The 23,268-nt window shown below is 39.6% G+C and overlaps 2 protein-coding genes and 1 pseudogene across 5 annotated transcripts; 2 read left to right on the top strand and 1 right to left on the bottom strand.

The window, feature by feature from the left end:
- Positions 1 to 483: 483 nt before the first annotated feature.
- On the top strand, positions 484 to 1,661 carry LOC133708006 (protein pleiotropic regulatory locus 1-like; annotated as a pseudogene).
- Positions 1,662 to 12,864: 11,203 nt separating this feature from the next.
- On the top strand, positions 12,865 to 15,477 carry LOC133710030 (protein LAZY 1-like). Of its 3 annotated transcripts, none has more exons than XM_062136003.1 (5): positions 12,865 to 12,999; positions 13,095 to 13,155; positions 13,533 to 14,323; positions 14,666 to 14,957; positions 15,156 to 15,477. In XM_062136003.1, the coding sequence occupies exons 1-5, from the start codon at positions 12,994 to 12,996 to the stop codon at positions 15,173 to 15,175; spliced, it is 1,170 nt and encodes a 389-aa protein (XP_061991987.1). In that variant the 5' UTR covers positions 12,865 to 12,993; the 3' UTR covers positions 15,176 to 15,477. The 3 variants fall into 3 exon arrangements, with proteins under 3 accessions (XP_061991987.1, XP_061991984.1, XP_061991985.1); XM_062136000.1 differs by having other exon boundaries at positions 13,509 to 14,323; XM_062136001.1 differs by lacking the exon at positions 12,865 to 12,999 and having other exon boundaries at positions 13,086 to 13,155.
- A 927-nt stretch (positions 15,478 to 16,404) lies between these two features.
- LOC133710417 (sphingosine-1-phosphate lyase) lies at positions 16,405 to 21,866 on the bottom strand. 2 transcript variants are annotated; one of them, XM_062136483.1, is made up of 15 exons: positions 21,480 to 21,866; positions 21,356 to 21,401; positions 20,800 to 20,951; positions 20,439 to 20,498; positions 19,761 to 19,985; positions 19,527 to 19,668; positions 19,301 to 19,351; positions 19,115 to 19,206; positions 18,321 to 18,447; positions 18,165 to 18,180; positions 17,502 to 17,609; positions 17,349 to 17,403; positions 17,100 to 17,246; positions 16,831 to 16,909; positions 16,405 to 16,718 (listed from the first exon to the last, which is right to left on the bottom strand). In XM_062136483.1, the coding sequence occupies exons 1-15, from the start codon at positions 21,680 to 21,682 to the stop codon at positions 16,596 to 16,598; spliced, it is 1,626 nt and encodes a 541-aa protein (XP_061992467.1). In that variant the 5' UTR covers positions 21,683 to 21,866; the 3' UTR covers positions 16,405 to 16,595. The 2 variants fall into 2 exon arrangements, with proteins under 2 accessions (XP_061992467.1, XP_061992468.1); XM_062136484.1 differs by lacking the exons at positions 21,356 to 21,401; positions 21,480 to 21,866 and having other exon boundaries at positions 20,807 to 20,947.
- Positions 21,867 to 23,268: the final 1,402 nt, after the last annotated feature.

Below are 23,268 nucleotides of genomic sequence, written 5' to 3'. Positions count from 1 at the left end.
TGATCACTGACCTCATATTTTTCTTACATGTCTCCATTGCAAATCAAGTGTAAAATTTTCTCCAAATATGGGTCTAAAGTTGCTTGTTCTGCTTTGATTGAATTTCAAAGCATCACATTAGAGAGATAGAATGACTATGCTAGAGAAGTTTTTGATGAAAAAAAAAAAAGGAGGAATCGAAAAGACTTCAAAACTCCTCTGTGCCTGCGAGAAAATAAAGGTTTAGGATTTTGGGATAATTGAATTGCCAAATAGAAAAAGGAAAAAAAAATTAATTACAAGAGAGGGTAATTAAGGTAATTTGTAAAAAAAATTGATTTAAAGTAATAGAAAAATAGAGGGGGTGTGTGAATAGAGAAAAATGGTGTGTGAATAGCACCACTCTTTTTTAAAAAAGAGAGGGATAGAATTATGAAAAAGGACTTTGAAACCAGAAAGAACTAGGGGAGGCCCTAATCCAGGTTCAATTTGGATTTCACAAACCGCTTGTGGACTTGGCTTCTGGGTTTCTTCTATTTAAAGCTGTAAGCATGAAAGTTTAAGGGAGTGGATTTCTTTTGAATTCATTAACGTCATCCCAGTAGGTGGCCTTGTCCAGTTTAGCATCATCCATGGAAGATGTACAGGGTCATTAGTGGCCACTTGGGATCTGTAGGATCGATTGCTTTTGACCCAAGTAATAAATGGTTTTGCACTGGCTCAGCAGATCGCACAGTCAAGATATGGGATGTAGCAACCGGAAAGCTACAGCTTACACTGACAGGACATACTCTTCAAATTCGAGGCCTTGCCGTTAGCAGCAAGCATCCCTATATGTTCTCTGCTGGCGATGACAAAGAAGTTAAATGTTGGGACCTTACACAGAATAAGGTCATTCGTTCATATCATGGTCATCTAAGTAGTGTTAACACTACTTATCCTACACAGAATAAGGTCATTCGTTCATATCATGGTCATCTACGTTTACTGCTTGGCAACTCATCCCACTCTTGATATTCTACACACAGGGGGACGTGATTCAGTATGCCAGGTTTGGGATATTCGTACCCAAACGCATGTTCATGCATTCTTGGGGCACGACAGCACAGTTTGCTCGGTTTTCACTAGACCAATCGATCCCCAAGTTGTCACTGGCTCTCACGACGCAACCATCAAGTTCTGGGACCTTAGAGGTGGAAAAGCAATGTCAACTCTCACACACCATAAGAAATCCGTGCGTGCAATGGCGCCACATCCTAAGGATCAGCATTGTTTTACTTCTGCGTCAGTAGACAACATTAAGAAGTTCAACGGGAATTTTTACACAATATGCTAGCTCAGCAGAACACCATAGTTAACACATGCAATTAATGGCGGTCAATGGTGATGGAATTATGGCCACCGGAGATGACAGTGGGAGTTTGTGGTTTTGGGATTGGGAGAGTGGCCATAATTATTAGCAATCCCAAACAACTGTACAGCCAGGTTCACCTAATAGTGAAGCTGGTATTTGTGCTCTTTCTTATGATGTCACTGGCACAAGGCTAGTTACTTGTGGGGCTGACAAGACGATCAAAATGTGGAAACAAGACGAAGACGCCACACCAGAAACTCATCCTCTCAATTTCAGTCCGCCTAAAGATATCCGGCACCTCTAGCTTTGATTCTCCACTGCTGTTGCTCTGTTTAGTGACATGTAATAAAGTTCCATAACAATTGAACATAATTTGATATCTATTCTTTCATGAACGCTTGTTAGGATTCATGTAGCTGGTTGCTATGAGATGGAACTATACAATTTTGTTGCTTGTTAGTATTCATAGACTAGATACATTTCAAAGATGTGCCTAAATTCTTCCAAGTACTAGAAAATTCTGGTTTTTATAGCGACTTTTACATAAACTGTTTCTTTGAAAAAGCATTCGCGGTCTCAATCAATTGATTCAATTCACCTTTTGCGCATCAAAGAGTTATCTTCTATTTCTAGGTGAGAGTTGCATCCTAGCAGGGTTTGGTTAATTACAACTTTACTAGTGGTGTTTCATGCACATAGGTTACTTTTCCTCGAAGGTGAAAACTGACGAAGATCGGTGGAAACTTTCCATGGACGGACATAAAATTTTAACAAACAGCTTTAAATTTTGGGTGTCTTGCTATTTGGCAACCGCATTTTCTTTTGGAAATATCTTTTCATAGAACATAAGTGAACCGCAAAACCAACCTTTTTTTAATTTTTTTTCTTCAAAAAAAAAAAAACTTTTTTGAGTTTTTTCTGTTATTCCCTGTGGCAACAGAAGGCCTTATATTCTGGATCCAGAAAGTCTTTGATTCTAGATCAAGAAAGGGCAAAAGGGAAGGGACAAACTAGCAGCCATTACACCACATGGGATATAAGACAAATGAAGAATTAGAAATAGGAGAGGAAAACCTGGAAGTCTGGGGGAAACTACTCATTCATTGAGTTTTTTGGCAGAGAGAAAGGATAGAAGAATGAGATGTTTTTTATGTGTGAGAAAATGAACAAAAGTAAACATATAAAAATTCTTCCCCCCCATCCCATATCTTCTCCTGTTCCTATATATTCTGCTCTTGTCGATCTCACTTTGACAATATTCCATGCCAATAATCGTAGTTTGTTTAATAGGCCGATTCTAAAGCATTAATAGAATATTTATTTAGAAAAAGTTTAAAGAGAATATTGGATTGTCAAGGTCTCTATCTCTATTTAGTACTAGTAGTAATCCTTCCTAACCATAATTAACTAAGCAGGAGCATATTGGCATGGTCTTAGTTCGCTCAAAACTTTTCTCTCCAAAACCCTAGGCGGCGTCTGGTCTTCCGGATAAGGTGTATGCCCGGTCCGACGGCACGCCCCCGCGGCGGAGTCGTTGGACGGGCTAGAAGGGACCTGGTGTCTGGGATTGCACGGTCCGGTCGGGGAGAAGGCAGCAGGGCAGCAACGTTATTGTCCAGGGCGTTTGGGGGATTTATCGGCGACGGGCAGCGGTGGGCTGATGGATTGGAGTGGTGGCCGATGTCGCCTGACCAGAGGAAGGAGTGCAGACGAGCTGGGCGGTGTGGCGGGACCAGAGATCGCCTGAGGGGGATAACCGGACGGCGGCGTCGTGGCGATTCACAGGTGTTATATCAGATCGATGGGACTCGAGCTTCTCAGATCATATCGATCACTGGGTTGGGTGTTCTGCTTCCGATCTCAGGAAGGGCGTTGTGGCTAGCCGGAAGGTGGTAGGTGATGGTGGTGCTGCTGCCGGAGGATGGACGACAGGGGAGGCGCCGGAGCGTCATGTTTTCTACACCGGATCTTGGCTGGGGCCGATTAAAAGTTGGGTCTGGGCTTTGACCCTTGACTATGTGTTGGTCTGGGCTTTGACCCTTGACCCAACTTACTTTTCTATTTTCCTTTCTTATTATTTACTTTTACTTTTAGTAAGCTATGGCTCTATGCCAAAAATAATTCCCTACCACTTTTGGATAGGGCGAAGTGGGCTTTGGCCCGGTATGCACACTCTGTGTGCCTTGACTGACCTAGCGAGGCGGCGAGCTATTTGCTTGATCAAATGGACGCAACCTCCTAGTGGCAGAATGAAATTGAGTGTCGCCGGATTTATTTCCTTGCAGCAACATGGTGGGAAAGCTGCGCTTTTTGTAATGATGCTTCTTCATGATAGAGTAATCTTTCTGGTATGTCACCGCTATGTCAAAGCAAATGGAGTAGCCTTTCGCGCACTCTTTGCTAATTGGTGCTTGTTAGAATACATAGGTTTTGTGGAGAATCTTGGTATTATTTCAGGATGTTCTCTTTATGCTTATTGTAATATGGGGTTCAGGCTTTATGTCCCCCCCTTATATTCTGCAATTTCATTAATCAAGGCTTGAGGGCAGCCGCACCAGCCCCCTTTCAAAAAAAAAAAAAAACAGGAGCATATTAGCAATTAAAATCTTTGCTTTCTAGCATTAGATAAAGTCATCCAGCTAAAAGGAAATTAAATTAGATCACCATTTAAAGCAGTGAAGCACCGAGACAAACAAGTTTAAACAAAATGCCATGCCCGAATGTATATTCATATAATTCATGTACGTGATCACACCCAGACTGAGACTTTTGGTAGCCACTTTTTAGATAAATCGTTAAAAAGGTGAAGTGGGCATGTGTACCTTTTTCTAATGTCTCCTTGGGGGTTGTTTTCCCTCATGATAGAATGAAGAGACTTGTCCACCAGTTTGTATTTTAGTTTCATGTTGGCTTCCCCAGAGGAGATAGAAGAAAACCTTCACTTGGGACCCTACGATTGGCCAATGTGATCTTCTTTAAACATGGATGCCCAACCTTCATTTTCCACAGCATCTCTTATTTGCTTGTCGGCGATCGGCCACTGATAATACACTGGGAAATTGACATCTGATGAAACTGGGGAAAATGATATATCATATTTCACCTGCACAAGTAATACCTGTTTTAGGAAAATATTTCACCTGCACAAATAATACCTGTTTTAGGAAAAAGGGATGTAGAGAACAGCAGAGAGAATTTGGGAGAATGAATTGTGTTTTCAGGGGTATCTTTATATAGAGGATTACAAGTAAAGAATCAGAGTCTTATAAGAAAACATAATCGAATAATGATTAGGATATCTACAAAGATATCTGTAAAATTAACCCTATTACAACTTGGACAAGTCATTAGAGTTTGGGCCAGATACATAAATCAAATTCCTTAAACACTCCCCCTTGTGTCGCCCAAACGTGGAGTTTCTCTCGTTGTCTCGTCAAAAACCTTACCGAGTAACAAAAACTCAGTGGGACAAAAATAAACTCTGTCGAATGAGAAAAAGAGTACAACACACCCTTCATGTTTTGAGACCATACATGTAGACATCTCCCCTTGATATCTGCATCTCCCCCTGATGACTACGATCATGGGAGTTCAGATAACTTCCACAAACGATGCTACCAACATGTTTCTCGAAAGTGGATTTAGGCGATGACTTAGTGAACAAGTTTGCCACATTGTCCTCAGATCGAACCTAGTTCACTTTGATCTTGAGGAGAGTCTGTTGTTGCTGATTATGCTTGGTGTTGTCACTTTTGATGTAGCCTTGCTTCATTTGTTTAAAGCAAGCAGTATTATCCTTGTAAATGCTCGTAGGCTCATCTTTGGTAGACTTCAAACCATAATTACTTCGAACACGCATAATTATGGATCCAATCCACATACATTCACGAACTGCTTCGTGAAGAGCAATAATCTCTACATGATTCGAAGATATAATGACTAGGGTCTGTTCTGTAGACCTCCAAGATACCGCGGTCTTACCCATGGTGAACACTTAGCCAGATTAAGAACGACCTTGTGTGGGTCAGAGAGGTACCCAGCATCAGCAAAACCTTCCAAAACACTGATGTCATTTTGGGATGTGGATAGAGGACGCAAGCCAATGTTGGCAGTGTTCCTGGTGAGTGATGGGTCCGAATCCATCATCTCTATGTAGGGATAGAACAAACATATATCAATCGTACATCTCAAGTATCGAAATATATCTTTTATACCACTCCAATGGCGTCGCGATGGCGCAAAGCTATATCTAGCTAACAAGTTCACTGCAAATAAAATGTCCAATCTTGTGCATTGAGCTAAGTACAATAATGCGCCTATTGTACTCAAGTAAGGCACTTTTGCCACATCTTCGTCGTCATCATTCAGATGAAGAGGATCATTTTTAGGATCAAGACTACGGGCGATCATGGGCGTGCTTGAAGGCTTGACCTTGTCAAAACGCCTAAGCATCCATCAACATGATGCTCAAGTTCCAAAGCGAGACATAATCGTGTTCTCCCAAGATCCTTCATCTCAAACTAGGATTTCAAGTGTTCAGCGGTTTCCTTTAACTCTTTAAGGGCTTCTAATGAAGATCATGTCACCAACATGAACAACGATAGAATCTGGAATCTGGAACTTGTCATACAAATGCGCGGCCATTTACATATCACTTTTCAATCAAGTAGTCACTTCAGTAAGCGTTTCGACCTCATTGCAAATGAACTCTGTGGTCTAAAGCCACTTGACTTGGGTAAATGAAGTCCACCAGGAAACTTCACATATATTCTGTATCTAGATCTCATAGAGACACGTGGTGACCACATTCGTAAGCTGCATGTTCAGTTATTCGGAAACTACCAAACTGACAGGGTAGTAGAGTGCAATGACATCCATTACGAGAGAATATGTCTCCTCGTAGTCGATTCCAAGGCATTTGGTGAGAAGCTTTGCGCCATAAGGCGAGATTACCATATTTTTTTCTCATCACGCTTTCTAACGAAGACCCATTAGTCAATAGGTTTTATGTTAGGAGGTGTTGGCATCATTGGCTCTATAAACCTTCCTCTTCGTTAGAGAATCTAACTTAATCTGGATCACATCTTTCCATATAGGTCAATTTTCTCTACGTTGGAATTCATTCATCAATGGAGCGTGGTTCGATATCATCGGACTCAATAAACTCATGCCCTATGAAATGCACGAATACATCATCAATTATGATGGAGTTTTTATCCCACGTCTCATGTACACTAGTGTAATTTTTAGAGAGCTCTATATTCTCAGGAATAGGTTCTGATGTTGAGGAGTCTCCCAATGATAATCTTAATCCGGAACATTCTCATGAGACGGATTTTGAGTGTCGATGATCAAAGGATCAAGTTGTGCAAAGTATCCTTCGAACCCACGGGCTTTCTACGCATCTTAGCTGGGGCTATGGCCTGTGACGCCAAAGTGCTACTCTCTATGGCGCTAGTGCCATACCTACCTCCGTGTAGGGTGGCGTTACGTCCTCTCATAGGGACGTCCATCCTTGCAGGCATATTTGCAGCAAATATATGTGATCTCATCACTTTAGCAGCGATCGAGATGAGACATAGTGGAGACAGACCACGACAATTCCTGTCGTTCATGTTAAACATACTTGTTCTTATCTCCCCCTAACGACGGGAAGACTGTCTCATCAAAGTGGCAATCTGCAAATCTAGCGGTAAAGAGATCGCCTAACAAGGGTATAAAGTGGTAGATGATTGTTGCAGTCTCATATCTGTGGCGGTGCAATTAGCACATAAATGGCACACTCAAATATGCGCAAGTACGAGATACTCGTACCTAGTCACTAGATATAACTCAGAGATAGATTGAGTGGCGGTAGATCGTAGACGAATTAGCATCTGCATGCGATATTGCATCACCCCAACCAGATATAGAGAGATTGGTGCGCATTACTAATGTCCGGGCTACCAACATAGTTGTTTTTGCCAGACCATTTGGGTGTGTACATGGGAAAATGATGTCCAACATCAGTCCCAGTGATATGCAATAATCATCGATAGTCTTTGATGTTAACTCTCTAGTATTGTCAAGTCCAATTGACTGAATGGAATGATCTGGGGAGTGAGCCCGTCGCCATCTGATCTGTGCTAGGAGTGTAGAGTAAGCAGCATTACAAGTGGACAATAGCACAACAAGTGACCATTGTGTTTGCTTGTCAACCAACGTCATGAAATATTTAAACGTCCGCAAGTTGGTTGAATCGATCCACGGAATCCTCTCGGATTCTATGTAAGAACAGAATGAGTATTTTCGTATCATTTGCATAAGACGGTCTCAGTCCTAATTTTCCTAAGGAATAGGCTTTGTAGGATGAGGGAGACCTTAGAAGCAACCAATGAGGATTTTGGTTAGATCAGAGCGTCTGAAACACTATTGGAAGGAAAGTTTGGTGATTGTAGCATCACCTGGGGTGCCATCACCATAATGAACACCATCCATGGCGTCATGGATATGGACTACGCGAGCCCTAGGCTGGCGGTGGACGGCAGCGGCGTCAGAGGCAGCGGTCACACTTAGTCCAGGAATCAACCTTTGATTCTTGCTTCATTTTGCTCGAAAGAATGGATGTCCGTATGAAGTCTTTAGTAGACTGATCATCATATCATGGCTAGGATGACCTATCCTGTAGTAACAAAGCCAATATGTGTCTAAATCTAAGAGATCTTCTCTCATAACTTTATTGGATTTAATAGCTCGAATAGTGATGACATAGAGTCCACTAGAGAGACACATAAGTTTCTCTAAGATGCGCATTTGTTTGCAATCATTAGAGGTAGTGCAAATGAACTCTTTTTCTTTCTCTACATGCATTTCCGTATGGAATCCGTTGGCTTGAATAGCTTAATAGGGTTCGATTTGCCCTAGGAGCGTAGAGAGTTTCTGTGACAGTAATCAAGGTGCCATTTGGCAAGAGAAATTTGGGTTATTCCATGTCCTTGAACTAATCCTAATGGCCTAGCCATCGTAGTCACAAAGTAATATGCTCAGAATTTCAAATGGAGTCATAATGAAAAGAACTCGAAATTTTATGCATAAGCCAACAGTGTACATCATTGTTTCTTTGACGAAAAGAAAATCTAATCCGAAATTAGCTAATGCAAAACAAAGGTAGTCGTTTAACTTCTTTCGGTAACTCCAAAATTAACATGATCAGGTGAGTAGAGAGATGTCGATGGAGCAAAGCTCGCTTAAGTACCACTTATCTCAAAACCTTCCTAGACATCGTACTTGCTTTAGATGAGCCTAGTTGAAGGAAAACTTAACCAATGGCATCCACTAATAATATTGTGGCAATTGTCATATTACATCTCTTGGAAAAATAAAGACTTATTCAAAATCGGCGATCTATTGATCCCAGCCAGATTTGAAGTCACAACCCTTAGTTCGAGATCACCTTCTTGGTCTTCTTGTTCCACATAGTAAGCTTCTCTACCTTCACAATATGCTTGTAGGCAGTGGTAATACTCTCATGAGTTCTACAAATGTGTGCCCAATGATCGGATGCTCCACATCGAGAACATACATCTCTGTGCTCAGACTCCTTTGATTGAAGCGCTTTGAAAGTGTCATTAGGATGGCTCTTAGTGTTGGTGGCGCCACCAATATGGCCAAAGGCCTTGCCTCCCTCTTTCTTTCCACGTTGACCTCTTCAGTTCCGTGTCCGCCTATTTTGGCAGTTACCTTCCCAAGTAGAGCGATTATATGGATTAGAACGTCCAGAAGTATCCCTAGGATTAGGGTTTCGCTCTTGGCGCCCTCCCTTTGGGGCGCAACTATAATTGGACTCCAGAATATTCTTTGTTCCCACGGGTCTCGAATTATAGTTCTTCACAAGGATGTTGTCATGCTTTTCAGCGACGTTCATAGCTCCAATGACCTCATGAAATCTTGTGATCCATCCTGCAGTAACATCGATTCGATAGTTCTTAGAAACCATCAGAGCAGAGATGGGGAAGGTAGAGAGAGTCTTCTCAATCAATATTGCATCTGTCATCTTTTTACCACAGAATTCTATTAAGGATTTAATGTGAAGTGTTTCCGAGTTGTAATCAAGAACTGTCTTGAAATCACAGAAGCGGAGGTTATGCCATCTCACTTCTATGTCAGGAAGCAGGGAGTCACAAACGTTGCCAAAGCGTTCTTCGAGTGAGACCTACAGCTTCTGGGGTCTTCTTCATTCAGATACTCGTACTGGAGCGAATCATCCATATGTCAAGTCATTAAGATGTCGGTTTTTGCCTTATTTGCCTCCAAGGCTGCTTTATTTACTTCCAAAGCTTGAGCTTGCTCAACAGTTAGCACGTCCTGGCTAGGCTCAAGAATCATATCCAGGATTCCTTGGGCCTTGAGATGGTGGCAGACATCACAAACCCACTTGTGATATCCAAAGCTAGTTGTTCCCAATGGAGCAAAGTCCAGTTTGTTCAGGTTACTCATCCTGAAAGAGAACAAGGAAAAATGGTTAGTTTCGGAGCAAAAAGGTTACCACGAAAACAATAAAAATTTCTAAGCTTAGTCGCTCCCAATAAATTAGAAATTTCTTAACGTAATCGCTCCTAAGAAATTCGATTCTAAGAGGTATTTGATTAGATCGAAACAATGATGTAAGTGGTCGATCATAAATTCTCAACAAACTCTAAGTTTGGAGATCTCAACAAGCTCCAAGCTTGGAGATAGCACAAACCTCCACAGTTCGGCTTAGGTATCCCTACGAAAGAAGAAGGGGGCTAGAAGAAGGGAGGTTGCAAGTCCCCGAGAAAAAGAAAAAGAATTGAAATCTTAAAGAAAAGTACAAAAAAGCAGGAACTTTAATGAAAAATTACCTTGAAAAGGACAAACGGGGGTCGCGGGAACTTTTGGCTGGAAGTTGGCCGGAAAAATATGCTTTTGACCAGTGGTGGCCTAAACTGCCATAAATAGCTTCTGTCCTTTTTTTTGCCTGCGGTTCAGTGACTTAGGCTGCCGGTTCAGTCACTTTTAGACCGGTTCTTGAGGTTTTGGTTATGGTTCCTGAATCCTAGCGTCGAGGTGTTGCTGGTGACCGAGTTTGGAAGCCGTAGACAGTTTGGACTTTGGAATGCGGCGAACCAGCAGAGGATTTGCGGCGGACGGTTTGGAGCTTCCGAAGGCCAGTTCTGTAGTTTTACGGCCGGTTCTAGTGGTTCTGCAGCTGGTTCTGAACTCGTGGGGTCGAGGGCTTCAAGGTGTGCGGCAGAGGTAGAAAGGGTTTCAAGGTTTTGTATTCGGATTTAGGGTTTTGGCTTCTTGAATCAGGATTAGGGCTTCGTGTTGATAACATGTTTTAGGAAAAAGGAATGCAGAGAATAGCAGAGAGAATTTGGGAGAATGAATTGTGTTTTCATTGATAATAGGGGCCTCTTTATATAGAGGATTACAAGTAAAGAATCAGAGTCTTATAAGGAAACGTAATCGTACAATGATTAGGATATCTACGAAGATATATGTAAGACTAGCCCTATTACAACTTGGACAAGTCACTAGAGTTTGCGTCAGACATAAATTAGATGTCTTTAAACAATACCCTATATATAAGTCAGTTAAGTTCATTGGAAGCAGCATACCATATACAAGTAATATGTGCATATAACTTCTTGTAAACCCAAAAAAAAAAAAAAAAAAAACTGAAAAACAACTCCAGATAAATCAGTGTAGCATGCATCATTATCATATAAGCATGATTCAGCTCTCATTATCAACAGTAACCAGATTGCGATTACAGTCTGGGCATGTCTCCTGCTATTCACTAAATCTAATCAAAGAGTGAACTCAGTGAAGTGGAATCTCAACATAGCACATAGATGGAAATAAAACATAGGGAGCTTGCCAATGTAACAGTACTACAATTATTGTGATTAGTATCAACTCCAGAAAATTTCAGACTGCTCTCAGTCAATCTGAACTAATTCAAGAGCATAGTTGATAGATACTTTTAAAGATAATCTCTTCTTTTTTTTTTTTTTTTTTTAAATGATCAAAGGTTTTCACTCCTGCCCCCATGGTGACTCGAACCCATGACTTCGTACATATGTAGTGGGTATTCTAACCACTGAGCTAACACCACCACACTTTGTTTTGTTCATGTTATCACAGTCCAGAGAGAATACAGAGGCAAAAGAAAAGTAACAGATCCACAAGGTTCACATGATCCGTCATTTTCACAGAGACAATTTCTTCTATAGTGAAATCTCAAACTTGTTCAATGCATCTAATTTGGTACTCGAGTAAGCTTTAATCCACTATTAAATGTGTTTGTTCTCAGTTCTCATTCATCAAGGATACATCAGATACTATTGCCTTTGTCTCTAAGCCTACAAACCCTTTCCCTTTTATCATCTCCTTACTCGAATCATGGAGATGCTGATGGGGATTGTCCAGGAACAACGGCCCCATTCCACATGGCTTTATTGTTGGAAAACACATTTATGATGATAATGGTAGACGTAACTAGCAAGTACACCAACATGAATGGCTAGTAAGAGGAAGGACAACTTGATCTGGCAACCTAACAGCCTCAAAAACAGTCGGGATTACTCGGGTGACAAAACTTGATGCAAGGACTCTGTTTATCTTCTTTAAAGTTTATGTCAAGTGATGCTGGAAAACAATAGCATTGCCTACAAAAGCACTATAATGCTGCTAGAGCTATCAGACAGAAAACATGATATGAGTTGAAATTGTGGAGTCAGACCTGCATATTAGTACTCATTTCATCAGGCTGTGAAAAAGTTGATTTTCTTCAAAGCTCAAGCAGTATTAAATTGACTGCAATCAGCAAAAAAAAAGAAACTAAGAAAAATTTTGACATCAATTATAAAGAAGTCACAGTGTTCATGGATCATCAGCCAAGCTTTCTCAAGTTAGTAAGTACTGCACCTGAGGTGGGCTACCATATAGAATAGAGAACTCTAGTTTTTGTATATCCAATGAGAAAAGATCAACTAGATTGTCGAACGACAACTCCATTGTCGAATTATATGTTTGGCTCCATTGGGGTCCGAAAAAATATTCCCAATAGTCCCTACTTTTCAATATAGGGCCTTTTCAACAAACACCAGGTAAATTACTAACATTATAGACATGAATAGAAAAAAATTTACTCCGTTATCCTCTGGAGAGAGTGCATATGCATGAACATGCATGCATGTCAAAGCATGGAAAGACCAATTGCATTCATGCCCACCTGGCAAACTCATTTTCAGATTTTCTTAAATTAGGAGCTCCACATTGGCAACTCTAAACACCATACCCAGATGTATGTCAAATACTAGTACTATACTGAAAGAAATGACCACTTCTGCTCAAAATGTTTATAAAATTTATATACCAATTTCACACATGTACCTTTATGCAATGACTAGGGTGGGGATACGGGACCCCCATGACATTTTGGCCACTTGATTTGATCTTGACAGACAATAGCCAACTCAAGTTTGTAACTATCTGTGTGGATCCCTCTGTCCACCTTCCTTACGAGCACCGGAGGCTTTCAGATAGTATTTGACATCTCATTCATAAATACTCATAAATATTAGACTACCAAGGAAAAGAAGCGCCTCTGTTAATTGGATCAAAGCTCAAGTTTTCTAGAAGACGATCACAAGATGAAGGTAAGAAAAGTATTCTATTCTCTTATTATCCTTGAAAGAGCATAAACTGTCTCAAATAATCTATGAGTTGATATTCTTGCATGCCTATGCTGCAGTTACTGGGATGGATGCATCGAAAGTTTCGTCAGAATAGTAATGAACCTGTTTTCCTCATTGGTAAGTTGTGTTTAGCCACATGCATCTTTCTGCTGTTTTTCCTTCAACTGTGCTTAACCAGGATAAATGAACATGAGAGACAAAAAAACTGAGGCATAAAAACATGCATGCATGTACTGGAATATCATACAATTGCATGTATAAGGGGCTAAAACCTGTAGGCTGAACTTTGCTAATACCAACAAACTTGTAATCAAACAGATCAATCACAACCAGAAGACAACACAAGAACACAATTAAGACTGCCACAGCCTAATAAGAACTGGTCCAAACAAGAATTTTGTAGAAGACAATACAGAATCTACAGCTTAGAATTATGTCATAAAGTTCCTTACATTTCTTTTTTGTGTCAGAGCGTTCTTGTGCATGTCTTGCAGGCCAGCCATCACTCGATGATCAACAATACTATCCAAAGGCAAACTATGGCACTAAACCCTTTAAGCAAGGCCAGAGAGACCATCAGCTTCGAAATTCTTTTGCTGGTCTAGAATCAGCTAAGGTAGATCAAGAAGATTACTATGAAGAGGAATCCTCTGCTGCGGCATCTGAGCTCTTCCATGGCTTTCTTGCAATTGGTACCTTTGGCTCAGACCAAGTCATCACCGAGCCATCAACACCAACACTGCCAATGTCTGTCGAGAATATAACTGAAAAAGAGACGGAGGCCACAGAGAATGAATTGAAGCTCATAAATGATGAGTTGGAGAAGGTGCTGGTAGCTGAAGCTAAGGATGAAATTTGCAATGATTCATCTGGAAGGAACAGCCATGTTAGCAACGGAAGAAGTAGTCATGGTAGCACCATTACACTGAGTGGGAAGATGCTAGAAGTCCCAGAGAGCAATGGGATTAATGGAACTACAGTCTGCCCGCTCCAGGGATATCTTTTCGGGTCAGCATATGAGTTGTCAGAAACAACAACAGTAGCGAAGAAGGAGCAGAGGACATCTCTTGGTGAGCTGTTTCAGAAGAGTAAATTGACCGAAGAGAATTATTCTGGAGCAAAACTCAGCAAGGAGGAGAAGCGAGCAGATCAGAAGGAAGCTGATAAGTCTTCCATTCATTTGATGAAAAAGAAGCTCATGAAAAAAGTGCTTCACATGAATGCTTCTTCTCGGAGCTCTGCAGCAGCTGCTGATGCTGGCTCAGCAGAAACAAAACTGAATAAGGTACCTCTAATCTAATGATTAAAGTCCTTCTTTCTGGCTTATTTTGGTCTCTACCAAAAAAAAAAAAAAAAAAACTGAATTTTAATAAAAGTGGAAAGAAAAATGCTAGGTTAATAACATTTTAGTGCTCCTTGACATGGACACTAATAGACAGTAGGAACCATGGAAGTTATGAACTGCCCCACTAGATTGACCCAAGGTCTGCAATATGAGTGAGTACCTATAGACAATGGTTTTAGTATACTTGCTGTTACATCAGACATTGCCTATACTATGTACATGTTTTTTACTTTTCACCTCAAAAGAGTAATGTAAACTGAAATAATGCGGTGTGGACTGTAGATCCTTCAGATGTTCCACAGAAAAGTTCACCCAGAAAACTCGAATGCTGGGGAAAAATCTGGCAAGTACCAAAAGGGCGAAAAGAAAAAGAGAATGAGCACTGATGGGATTTGCAACCATGGAGATCAGGTCCTCCCAGATGATCAAGACATCATGTTATATCCTGAACAAGTCTTTTCATCAAAACAGAGCATGCGACGCTACAAGAGCCAATCTAACCCGCCCCAGTTTGCACTTGGCGGGCTTGATTCAAATGGGAACAAGGAGCACTGGATCAAAACTGATGCAGACTGTAAGTATACTATGCACCTTATATAACTATAGAGTATAGACCGTGTGACTGTAAATGGTAGACTGTTACAATTGCACAAATCAGAAGCATAATTTCGGATTGATTTTTCTGGCCTACTCCTCAACTATGACTACAAGCAATGTAGTAGTACAATTTTCCTGTGGTTTCTCAATCCTATTTCTGTTGTGTTTGGTGTAGACCTAGTCCTGGAGCTGTGAAGAGTGATGAAAGCAAGTCGGGTTTTCGGATATGTCACGCCTGAATTTGATCAGTAAGAAGTAATTCATATACTACTACTGTTTGTAAGAGTAAGATTCTACTTATTGGTACTTGTAATAATGATCAAAGTGCATGAATGGAACCAGATAAATAAAAGAGGCAGGTCCTCTAATCTCATGGGTGAATGTAAACTATAAGATCATTTACTTGTGCTAGTGATCATATTATATGAATTTTTTGTAATCAGAATTACGACCATTATCAGCTTGTAATAAACATGGATTGCAGTTTTTTTTTTTTTTTTTTTTGGATTGCAGTTTGTATATTGCTTGTTCAAACCCCTAATTCCAGTAAAGACTTACGAGGGTGATGATGCTCCATTGTCTTCCTTGCTGCAACAGGTAAACGCCGCCGTTTTGCGGTCTTCCCGTAAAATATTTGCGAACGGTGTCGTCATTGTTTCTTGTTTATGCTTTGGCAGAGTTGATCAGATTTCAATCGGAATTTCAATTGCGACCTATCTTCAGGTTTTTCAATTGAAAATAGACTCCACTCAAACCATTCGAGCGGGACTGAACCCAACAATAGTCAATATACACACACACACCCCACCAAGTATCTCCGCTTTTGTCCATGTTAATGAATTACTTGTAGGACTCGCTTTTGGATCATATTTTAGTTACCCGATCGTTCATGTTCTATGTCTCTATGTAGATGACTTCTGCATGTGTTCGACCTAATTGAAAATCGGTAAGATACTTGAGTAGATTCTGTCAATAAACGAACCAAATCTATCTAACTGAAACCGTTTATGTGCATGATATTTATAATGATAAATTACAATTATAAATGTTTTAGTAACATCCAATTTGTCATACTTTCGATGGACGGGACAAAATCAATCGAGTGCCTAAACAGAATTGGTTTGAACGAATCTAGAAAACTCTACAGTCTACACATTGGATGAGTGACCGAGTAGAATGTGTTAGGAAGGAAGAAGCTGTATCATCCATTCACGGGTTTTTCTTTTCCCTCATTTTACCGTAAATGATGATCAGTTGCCAGTTGCCACACGATCAAAATTAATATGCTCTCTTATTGGCACTTCGGCCACTTCCACATCTCCAAAGAGGGCAGTCATTTTCTCCTGTGATTTCTGTGTTGCCTTAGTGCTACAAAACTTGCAACTACATGTCTCTGTGGAAACAATTTTGGAGGCTCCAACAAGTGATGGGCAAACACTGTGGATTAGGCTAATGAATCCTTACATCGAATACAAGGAGCGAACATAGAGAAGCATTTTATGAAATTATTCATTTTAATTATTACTGGTTTTCTGGTACATGCTTCTTATAACCTAGCCAATGAATCTGACACGAAACACAAGTATGAGAAACAATTTCAATTTTGACAGCACCACTAGCATGTACCGTCCATGTAATTTACCAGCAATTCCTGGACCATACCTCTATCTGGCATCCTCCCTGCAGCACCGTAAATGGGAGCAAGCCCTCCGCTTATGGGACCTGGATTTTCTTTGACCTGAAAAATGTCAGGGTTAATAAGGATTATATGACTTAAATGGCATTTGGTGATGTGATCAAATGGTAGAGATGGTTTAGTATTATATTAAGGTAGAGCAAGAATCACTTACAGTTTTCACAGATTCCCTTAGATCCCTCAGAAAGTCATCAAGAATTGGTACATGTTGAAGCGTCATACATATATGAATGCTGATTCAAGCATATTAAAGAAAAGAAATAAGTTCAGGATTGATTCTTAAATTAGTTTATGAACTAACCATGAATACTGCAAAAAAACCCCCATATTTGAGAGACCAGTGAGTTAAACAATCTACTTGTCATTACTCATTTGCTGTGCATGCTAAAAATAGGTGCTGTGTTTCATGCATAAAGAGCCTACCTGTTAGGTCTTTGCAATGCATTCAAATGCCAGCCTTTAGATGACATGATATCATTGACTTCAAATATATCAACAACGTTAGAGCCAAATGCAACAACTGTCATGTCTGGCCGTCCAATGATGAACAACTCGGGAATATCCTTTATCCTGCAACAAAGCGGCCATATTTTCAACTGGAACAAGACCCCTGCTCCCCATCGGCAAATCAAAGACAAATAACTCAACAAATAAGACAGGTGAAAATAATACCCTTTCTGAAGTTTTTTGGATACTTCCATGATAGACCTTGTGTTTTCCAAATACCCTACAGATTGTTGGAACGAAGTGGAACAGAATCATTTACCCGCCAAGAACTTGACGAAATCTTCATATTAGAAGAACCTTTGACCAATCAAGTCTTACCTTCCTCACCCAAAGCCATCACAGCTGCCCAAGCCCCCGCAATTAAGCTACCAGGTCTGCTTCCAGCCATTGTTGGAGATACATACAGCCCTCCTGACCACTCCGTAACTGCAAGATGGACACAGACAACCATAAGCACAAACTTTAGACCACAAATTACAGCAATGCTCATGCTCATTGTATCAAATCTATAACTTGATTCCAGCAATGAATAAAAACTTTATTCAGCTTATACTCTGTTGTCTTTACTCTTTAGTTTGTCAGGATCAACGAAAATATCCAGTTTCCACTAGAGTTATTGCATACGAAAAGCTTCTATCATAGTATCATGACTGGGAGTAGTAAATGATCCAAATAACCTCCATGCTTAAAGAGGTCATGTCTCTGTCCAGCATATCTAAGATGAAGCTATTGGGAAACCAATATAAGTGGGATTTAGCACGTCCATTGTGTTGCTCCCACATTATCCGTAAACCAAAAACTATTAAACAGTAATCTAATTGATGCCATCAGGCAATCACACCACTAATCTGTTTCCATGTCAAAAGTTTATATCCTTTGACTTTTCAACAAAAGCATAATCATTCAAAGTTCTCCAAGAAACAAACCAAATGAAAATTTCACTTTACTTGCTGGATATTGCTTACACGTACAAAAACTTACCAGCTACAAATTGATGCTGATGGAAGACAGAAAGTCATACAAACCCAGCATTCCGATGAACCAATATGACATGAAAAGAAAAGCACATCAGGGAGGTTCTAACCAAATGTAAACCAATGTTAGTATCTGAAATTCTGACCAGTATAAATAGACAACCTTTCTAATGCCATGGTTTCTGTACAGAACTATGCTTGTTCCTTTAGGAGCCAACCCATATTTATGCACATCAGCTGATATTGATGTCACTCCTTTAACTGAAAAATCAAAGGGTGGAATCGGATACCTGAAAAACAAAAGGTAATAAATAAAAGATAAGAAAGTAGGTCATGTCTTGGAGGTACATGCCACGTATTATTGGGAGAACAGGAAAGAATCTGCACTAGCCGAGAAATCAACAGAAAAGTGGGCTACAGGCTACTCAATGCTTGGGTTTTGCAGGTCATAAAATGATGTACACAAGTAGCTTATAGATTATGTAGTCAAATGTATAAGAAAACTCCCCATATCTACTGCAGCTCTGAATATTTCTAAAGACGGAGAATGAAAAGACAGAGAGCATACACTCTCTCACATCTAAAGGTAAACAGAAAAAATGCTGAATTTATCCAAGTGCACTTGAAGATTTTCAAGTGCCCACCCCTACATGATATTACAGATTTGAGTAGCTCTAAATTTGTGTAACCCAAAGATCTAACTAAGATGATCATCTGCATTATTAAACTCCAGCACATCCTCTTGAGTACCATACAGCAAAAGTCAAGTGACCAATTCCATGTAGTTTAATTAACTTCAAATTTCCTACGATAAATTAACTACTGCTCACTACCTTTTAGTACCACTGGTACTTAATATTTTTCAAACATTAACATTAGTCATTTACAAGGTGCCTAATAAAACCAACAGCAAACATACAGCCAAAATTATTTAAAATGAAATCAAACCAGACATACCCAAGCTTTTGAGCAAAAGGTAGTACAAATCCCCCAAGACAAAGGTCGACATGGAGACAGATATCAAAGCTAGAAGCTAATTGACCAAGCTCCTGTAAAAGAAGTTCCCATTGTTATCATTTAACATCATATGCTTTTGCCAAAATCTATCCATCCTTCAACCTCCTCTGGGAAATAATAAAATACCTCAATAGGATCAACAATGCCATGAGGAAAACCAGGTGCAGATCCAACAATCTACAGCATGGACAGAGCTAGGTTAGTTTAACTGGTAAACAAAAACTTGAAGTTGGTTACACAATGGTTTAAATATAGAAATCTTTTTTTCTCTCAGGTCAGATCAAATAACAAAAGTTCAAACTACAGTACATTAGATTATAAAGACAAAGGAATGATTACAATCATTACATACCAAAACAGTGTTTCTATTAATGAATCTTCTGATGGCTTTGACATCTGCTTGGAACTCTTTATCTACAGGGACACGCCAGAGCTTGATGTTAAAATATTGTGCAGCCTTGTCGTATGCTGAGTGAGCAGATTCAGGTATTATCCTAAGCTTGGAAATAAAATGAGTTATATAAACAACTCCAACATGCATGCTAGACCAGTATATTTGAAGAAGTGTAACTGGAAATTAACATACATTTCAGGTTGTTTAATCCCCTTCCTGGCTTTCATATAATCACGTGATGTTTTCACAGCTAGTAATATACTTTCAGTTCCTCCTGATGTCATGTTTCCACATATTTGTCCTCCAGAAGACTTTTTTTTACTTCCAAGCATTGCAGCTGTCATAGCAACCACTTCTGCTTCAAACCGTACAACACTCTGGAATACATCCATATGTAATGGATTGGTATGTGCAAACCTGAAAGCCAAATCAAGCCATGTTCAGACAAGAGGTAAAGCCAAGTATACAGGAGAAGTGAAAAGAGTCGGAAAATGGAGAGGAACCACTTTCAATCAGATATGCCAAAATGGCAACACAAGCTATAAATTAAAGCACTGTAACAGACATTCTTGAGCACGCATAACCACAATAGTATCAACGTAAACAAAGAACCCTATTAAACTTAGACATCCAAAGAAGTAGAATCACAAAGCCTGTTCAAGCTGAACTGCTAATACCAAGATCATTAAATTTCATCCACCTTTGTGATGTGTAAGTACAACAATTTTTACTATAAAACCCAACACAAGTGTACCCTAAATTGTCTTCCGGTGCATCCCCAAATTATATCTGGTGTTTCAAAATGTTTACTATCTATAGGGACATTCACAACAAGTTACATGTATCATAGATGTAAAAGATCTTACTTACATTGAGCATGCCTCATTAATTAGAGAAAAATGTCCTTCGAATTCACTTCCTCCAATATATCTGCAAACAAAAAACAAAGCTCAATGATAAAGAAAGATAAGTAAATAAATAACTGCGGATCAACACCCTTCCATGAAGGTGTTACACTTGTGCATGACACAGATACACAATAAGTCTGAAACGCCTTTGATTGCACTGACTGTATACAATCGATGTGATCAATGACCCACAGTGATTCATGATGTCTGTGTCATCCCCACAGTTGACATATTCCGTGAAAGCACAAGTATCTATGTGTATGATGGGTAGATGAACATAAACAAAGAACACACAGAATTTTGTTAAAAAATTTTGAACATACACTGTACCCGAGCATTTGCCTTGCCAAGCCACATCTTTTCTTTTCTCGTCTTTCATTTGTTCCAGAACTCCCTCTCCCAACCCTGCGCCAGGCAATTCAGTTCTCCAATTTTCTCTTTTAGAGTTACCACCAGACTGTAATTTATCCACCACCTGCTTGTTCAACAACACATCCACAAAATCGAGAGAATGAGAAACTTCCCCTAATTTAATCCCCATCTGTAATTCAAAGCTAACAGTAACAAAATCTGCACTTGCATTCTGTTAAAAACTAAAGCGAGGGCCCCAATTCAGAAACCTTGCTACTGCTACATCCAACTCCCAATATTAAATTCAAGACTTCCACAACTTGCTGGTGGTGGCATTTAAAGCTCATCTCTAGCTATGTGGTGCTCACTCAACTATTACTCCCATCTCACTTCAATTAAACCCCAACAACATTACTATTATGCATCATACCAACCCCAGAAACAATCAAACAAACAAACAAAAATGCCGCGAAAAGCCGAAAACAAACACTAAACTTTCAAAAATGAATCAACAGTAAATTCACGCACCTTTTGCTTCTCCGCGTCTATGTACTTCTTCACTCCAGGAACCAGCCTGAAATTAATTTTACAAAATTAACACAAAAACAAAAAAAAATTACAGAAACGAGTCTTGTATATGGAGCTAGCTTACTTGATGAAGCTCATGAACAGGCCTAACAGAGTGGCCTTGACTCCCTTCTCCTGCACAACACTAAGCAGCGATTGAAGCGTCGACGCAACGAAGAGTCCAATCAGAGGCGTCGAAACCAGAACCAGAGGCTCGTAACCGGCCAAAAACGAATTCGCCGAAGCTCGAGCGCCGAGCAGGAACGATTTCACCGACGAAGAATCCATTGCTATGAAACCGATGAGATTAGAAGATAGAGAAGATAAGACCTGATTACTTTGAAGTTATCGCCTTCGGGGGTTAGGTACTTCCTTGGATTTTTGGATAATCGCAGAGGGTTTTTGGTGAGGTGTCAGAGGTGTGAGCTGAGACGACGAAGCGTTGAAACTGGTGTGCGTGTGTATTGGTGGGTTTGCTTTCCCGGTGAGAACGACGGTTTTTTTTTTTTTTTTTTTTTATCGTTGTCATTATCAAAATTTACCCTCTTCGATAATTAAAAATATCATTTTTGGTCGGTTTCCAGCTTACCTGCCTTGGCAAATTGACGAGTAAAGTAAAATTCCAAGCATAATAAACTAATATGCCCGTTATTTGGTGCATGCGTTTTCATATAAACTATGTTTTTACAACTCATTGTTGTTAAAATGATAATCAGAGTAAAGTTGTTGTATATAAAATTCTATCAGAGTAAAATATATTATCTTTTAAGTAAGTCCTCAATATGATATAATTACAGTTATTATACACTAGCCCCTTAACATGTGCGAATTGACTTTTATTTATTTTTATTTTTTAATTAAAAAAATTACAGTAATTTATCTCCTAATTTGAGGAAGCTTCTTCTTTTTTCATGGGAGGTGTTGCAATTTTTTCAAATATGACATAGTCTATTGACTATCTTATCCTCGTGTAGAAATAATTTGTTTACTAATATCTATATTATGTGAGGGCATATATGGTAGTTCAAAAATTTAACCATTCTCCCAACAATTGGCTTAATTATATAAGATAAGATATACTTACAATGTCATAAAATTGTCACAATTTGCGATACTCTAAGTATCTAAACTCGCTTCTTGGGCCTTATTTTAAAGCCCAAATCAAGATGCATTGATTAGGACTTGGAATCTTGGATATTGTTTCCTCCACTGGACCCTTGAAATGTACTTGGACTATGAAGGCAAAGTTGAACTCAATTGCTCAAGCTTCAATTACACCTTTTCCAATTCCTATGTCCCTCACGCATATCATATGGAAAGGCAATCTCTTATCTTTCTCATGATTTTGACATCGATTAATCAATAGATGATGTTATTGTTTTGTTGGTGAGAGTGGCATTGTTTTCAACCTCCTCAGTAGTGAGATCTCCATTTTAATTAGTAAAACTGTCTTTTCATGTTATTAAATAAATAGGCTGAAGGTTGTCTTACCTGAAGTGATAGCTGAGTACCAAAGTACGTTTATTTCTCAACGGCTTATTCATGATAACGTTATTGTGGCTTTTGAGATTATTCACTGTTTGAAAAGGCGTGGGAAGGATAGTAGGCAAAAGATTGCGTTGAAGTTGGATATGACAAAAGCTTACGATCGGGTCGAATGGGGTTTCTTGCAGAGGATGATGGAGGTGATTGGTTTCCCTAGCAGATTTGTTTTTCTTATCATGGAGTGTGTGAGATCTGTGACGTAGTCCATCCTTTTGCATGGTGCCCCTTTTGGAAAAATTAAGCCTTCTAGGGGATTGAGGCAAGTGGACCCTATCTCCCCTTACTTATTTTTACTGGTTGCAGAAGGTTTTTCAGTGTTGATTAGGCGG

This window comes from Rosa rugosa, chromosome 5 (genome assembly GCF_958449725.1).
Source record: "Rosa rugosa chromosome 5, drRosRugo1.1, whole genome shotgun sequence".
NCBI lineage: Eukaryota > Viridiplantae > Streptophyta > Magnoliopsida > Rosales > Rosaceae > Rosa > Rosa rugosa.
The sequence above is the reverse complement of the archived record's forward strand: the minus strand, read 5'-3'. Positions and strand labels throughout refer to the sequence as shown.

Coding starts and splice junctions, on each gene's coding strand:
- LOC133710030 (XM_062136000.1), top strand. Junction 13,156..13,508: donor TGAACCTGTTTTCCTCATTG/GTAAGTTGTGTT, acceptor TTTTTGTGTCAG/AGCGTTCTTGTGCATGTCTT. Junction 14,958..15,155: donor GATCAAAACTGATGCAGACT/GTAAGTATACTA, acceptor TGTTTGGTGTAG/ACCTAGTCCTGGAGCTGTGA.
- LOC133710417 (XM_062136483.1), bottom strand. CDS start 21,682: ATGGATTCTTCGTCGGTGAAATCGTTCCTGCTCGGCGCTCGAGCTTCG. Junction 17,247..17,348: donor TCCAAAAAACTTCAGAAAGG/GTATTATTTTCA, acceptor GCTTTGTTGCAG/GATAAAGGATATTCCCGAGT. Junction 16,910..17,099: donor GCATTGCAAAGACCTAACAG/GTAGGCTCTTTA, acceptor TGCTTGAATCAG/CATTCATATATGTATGACGC.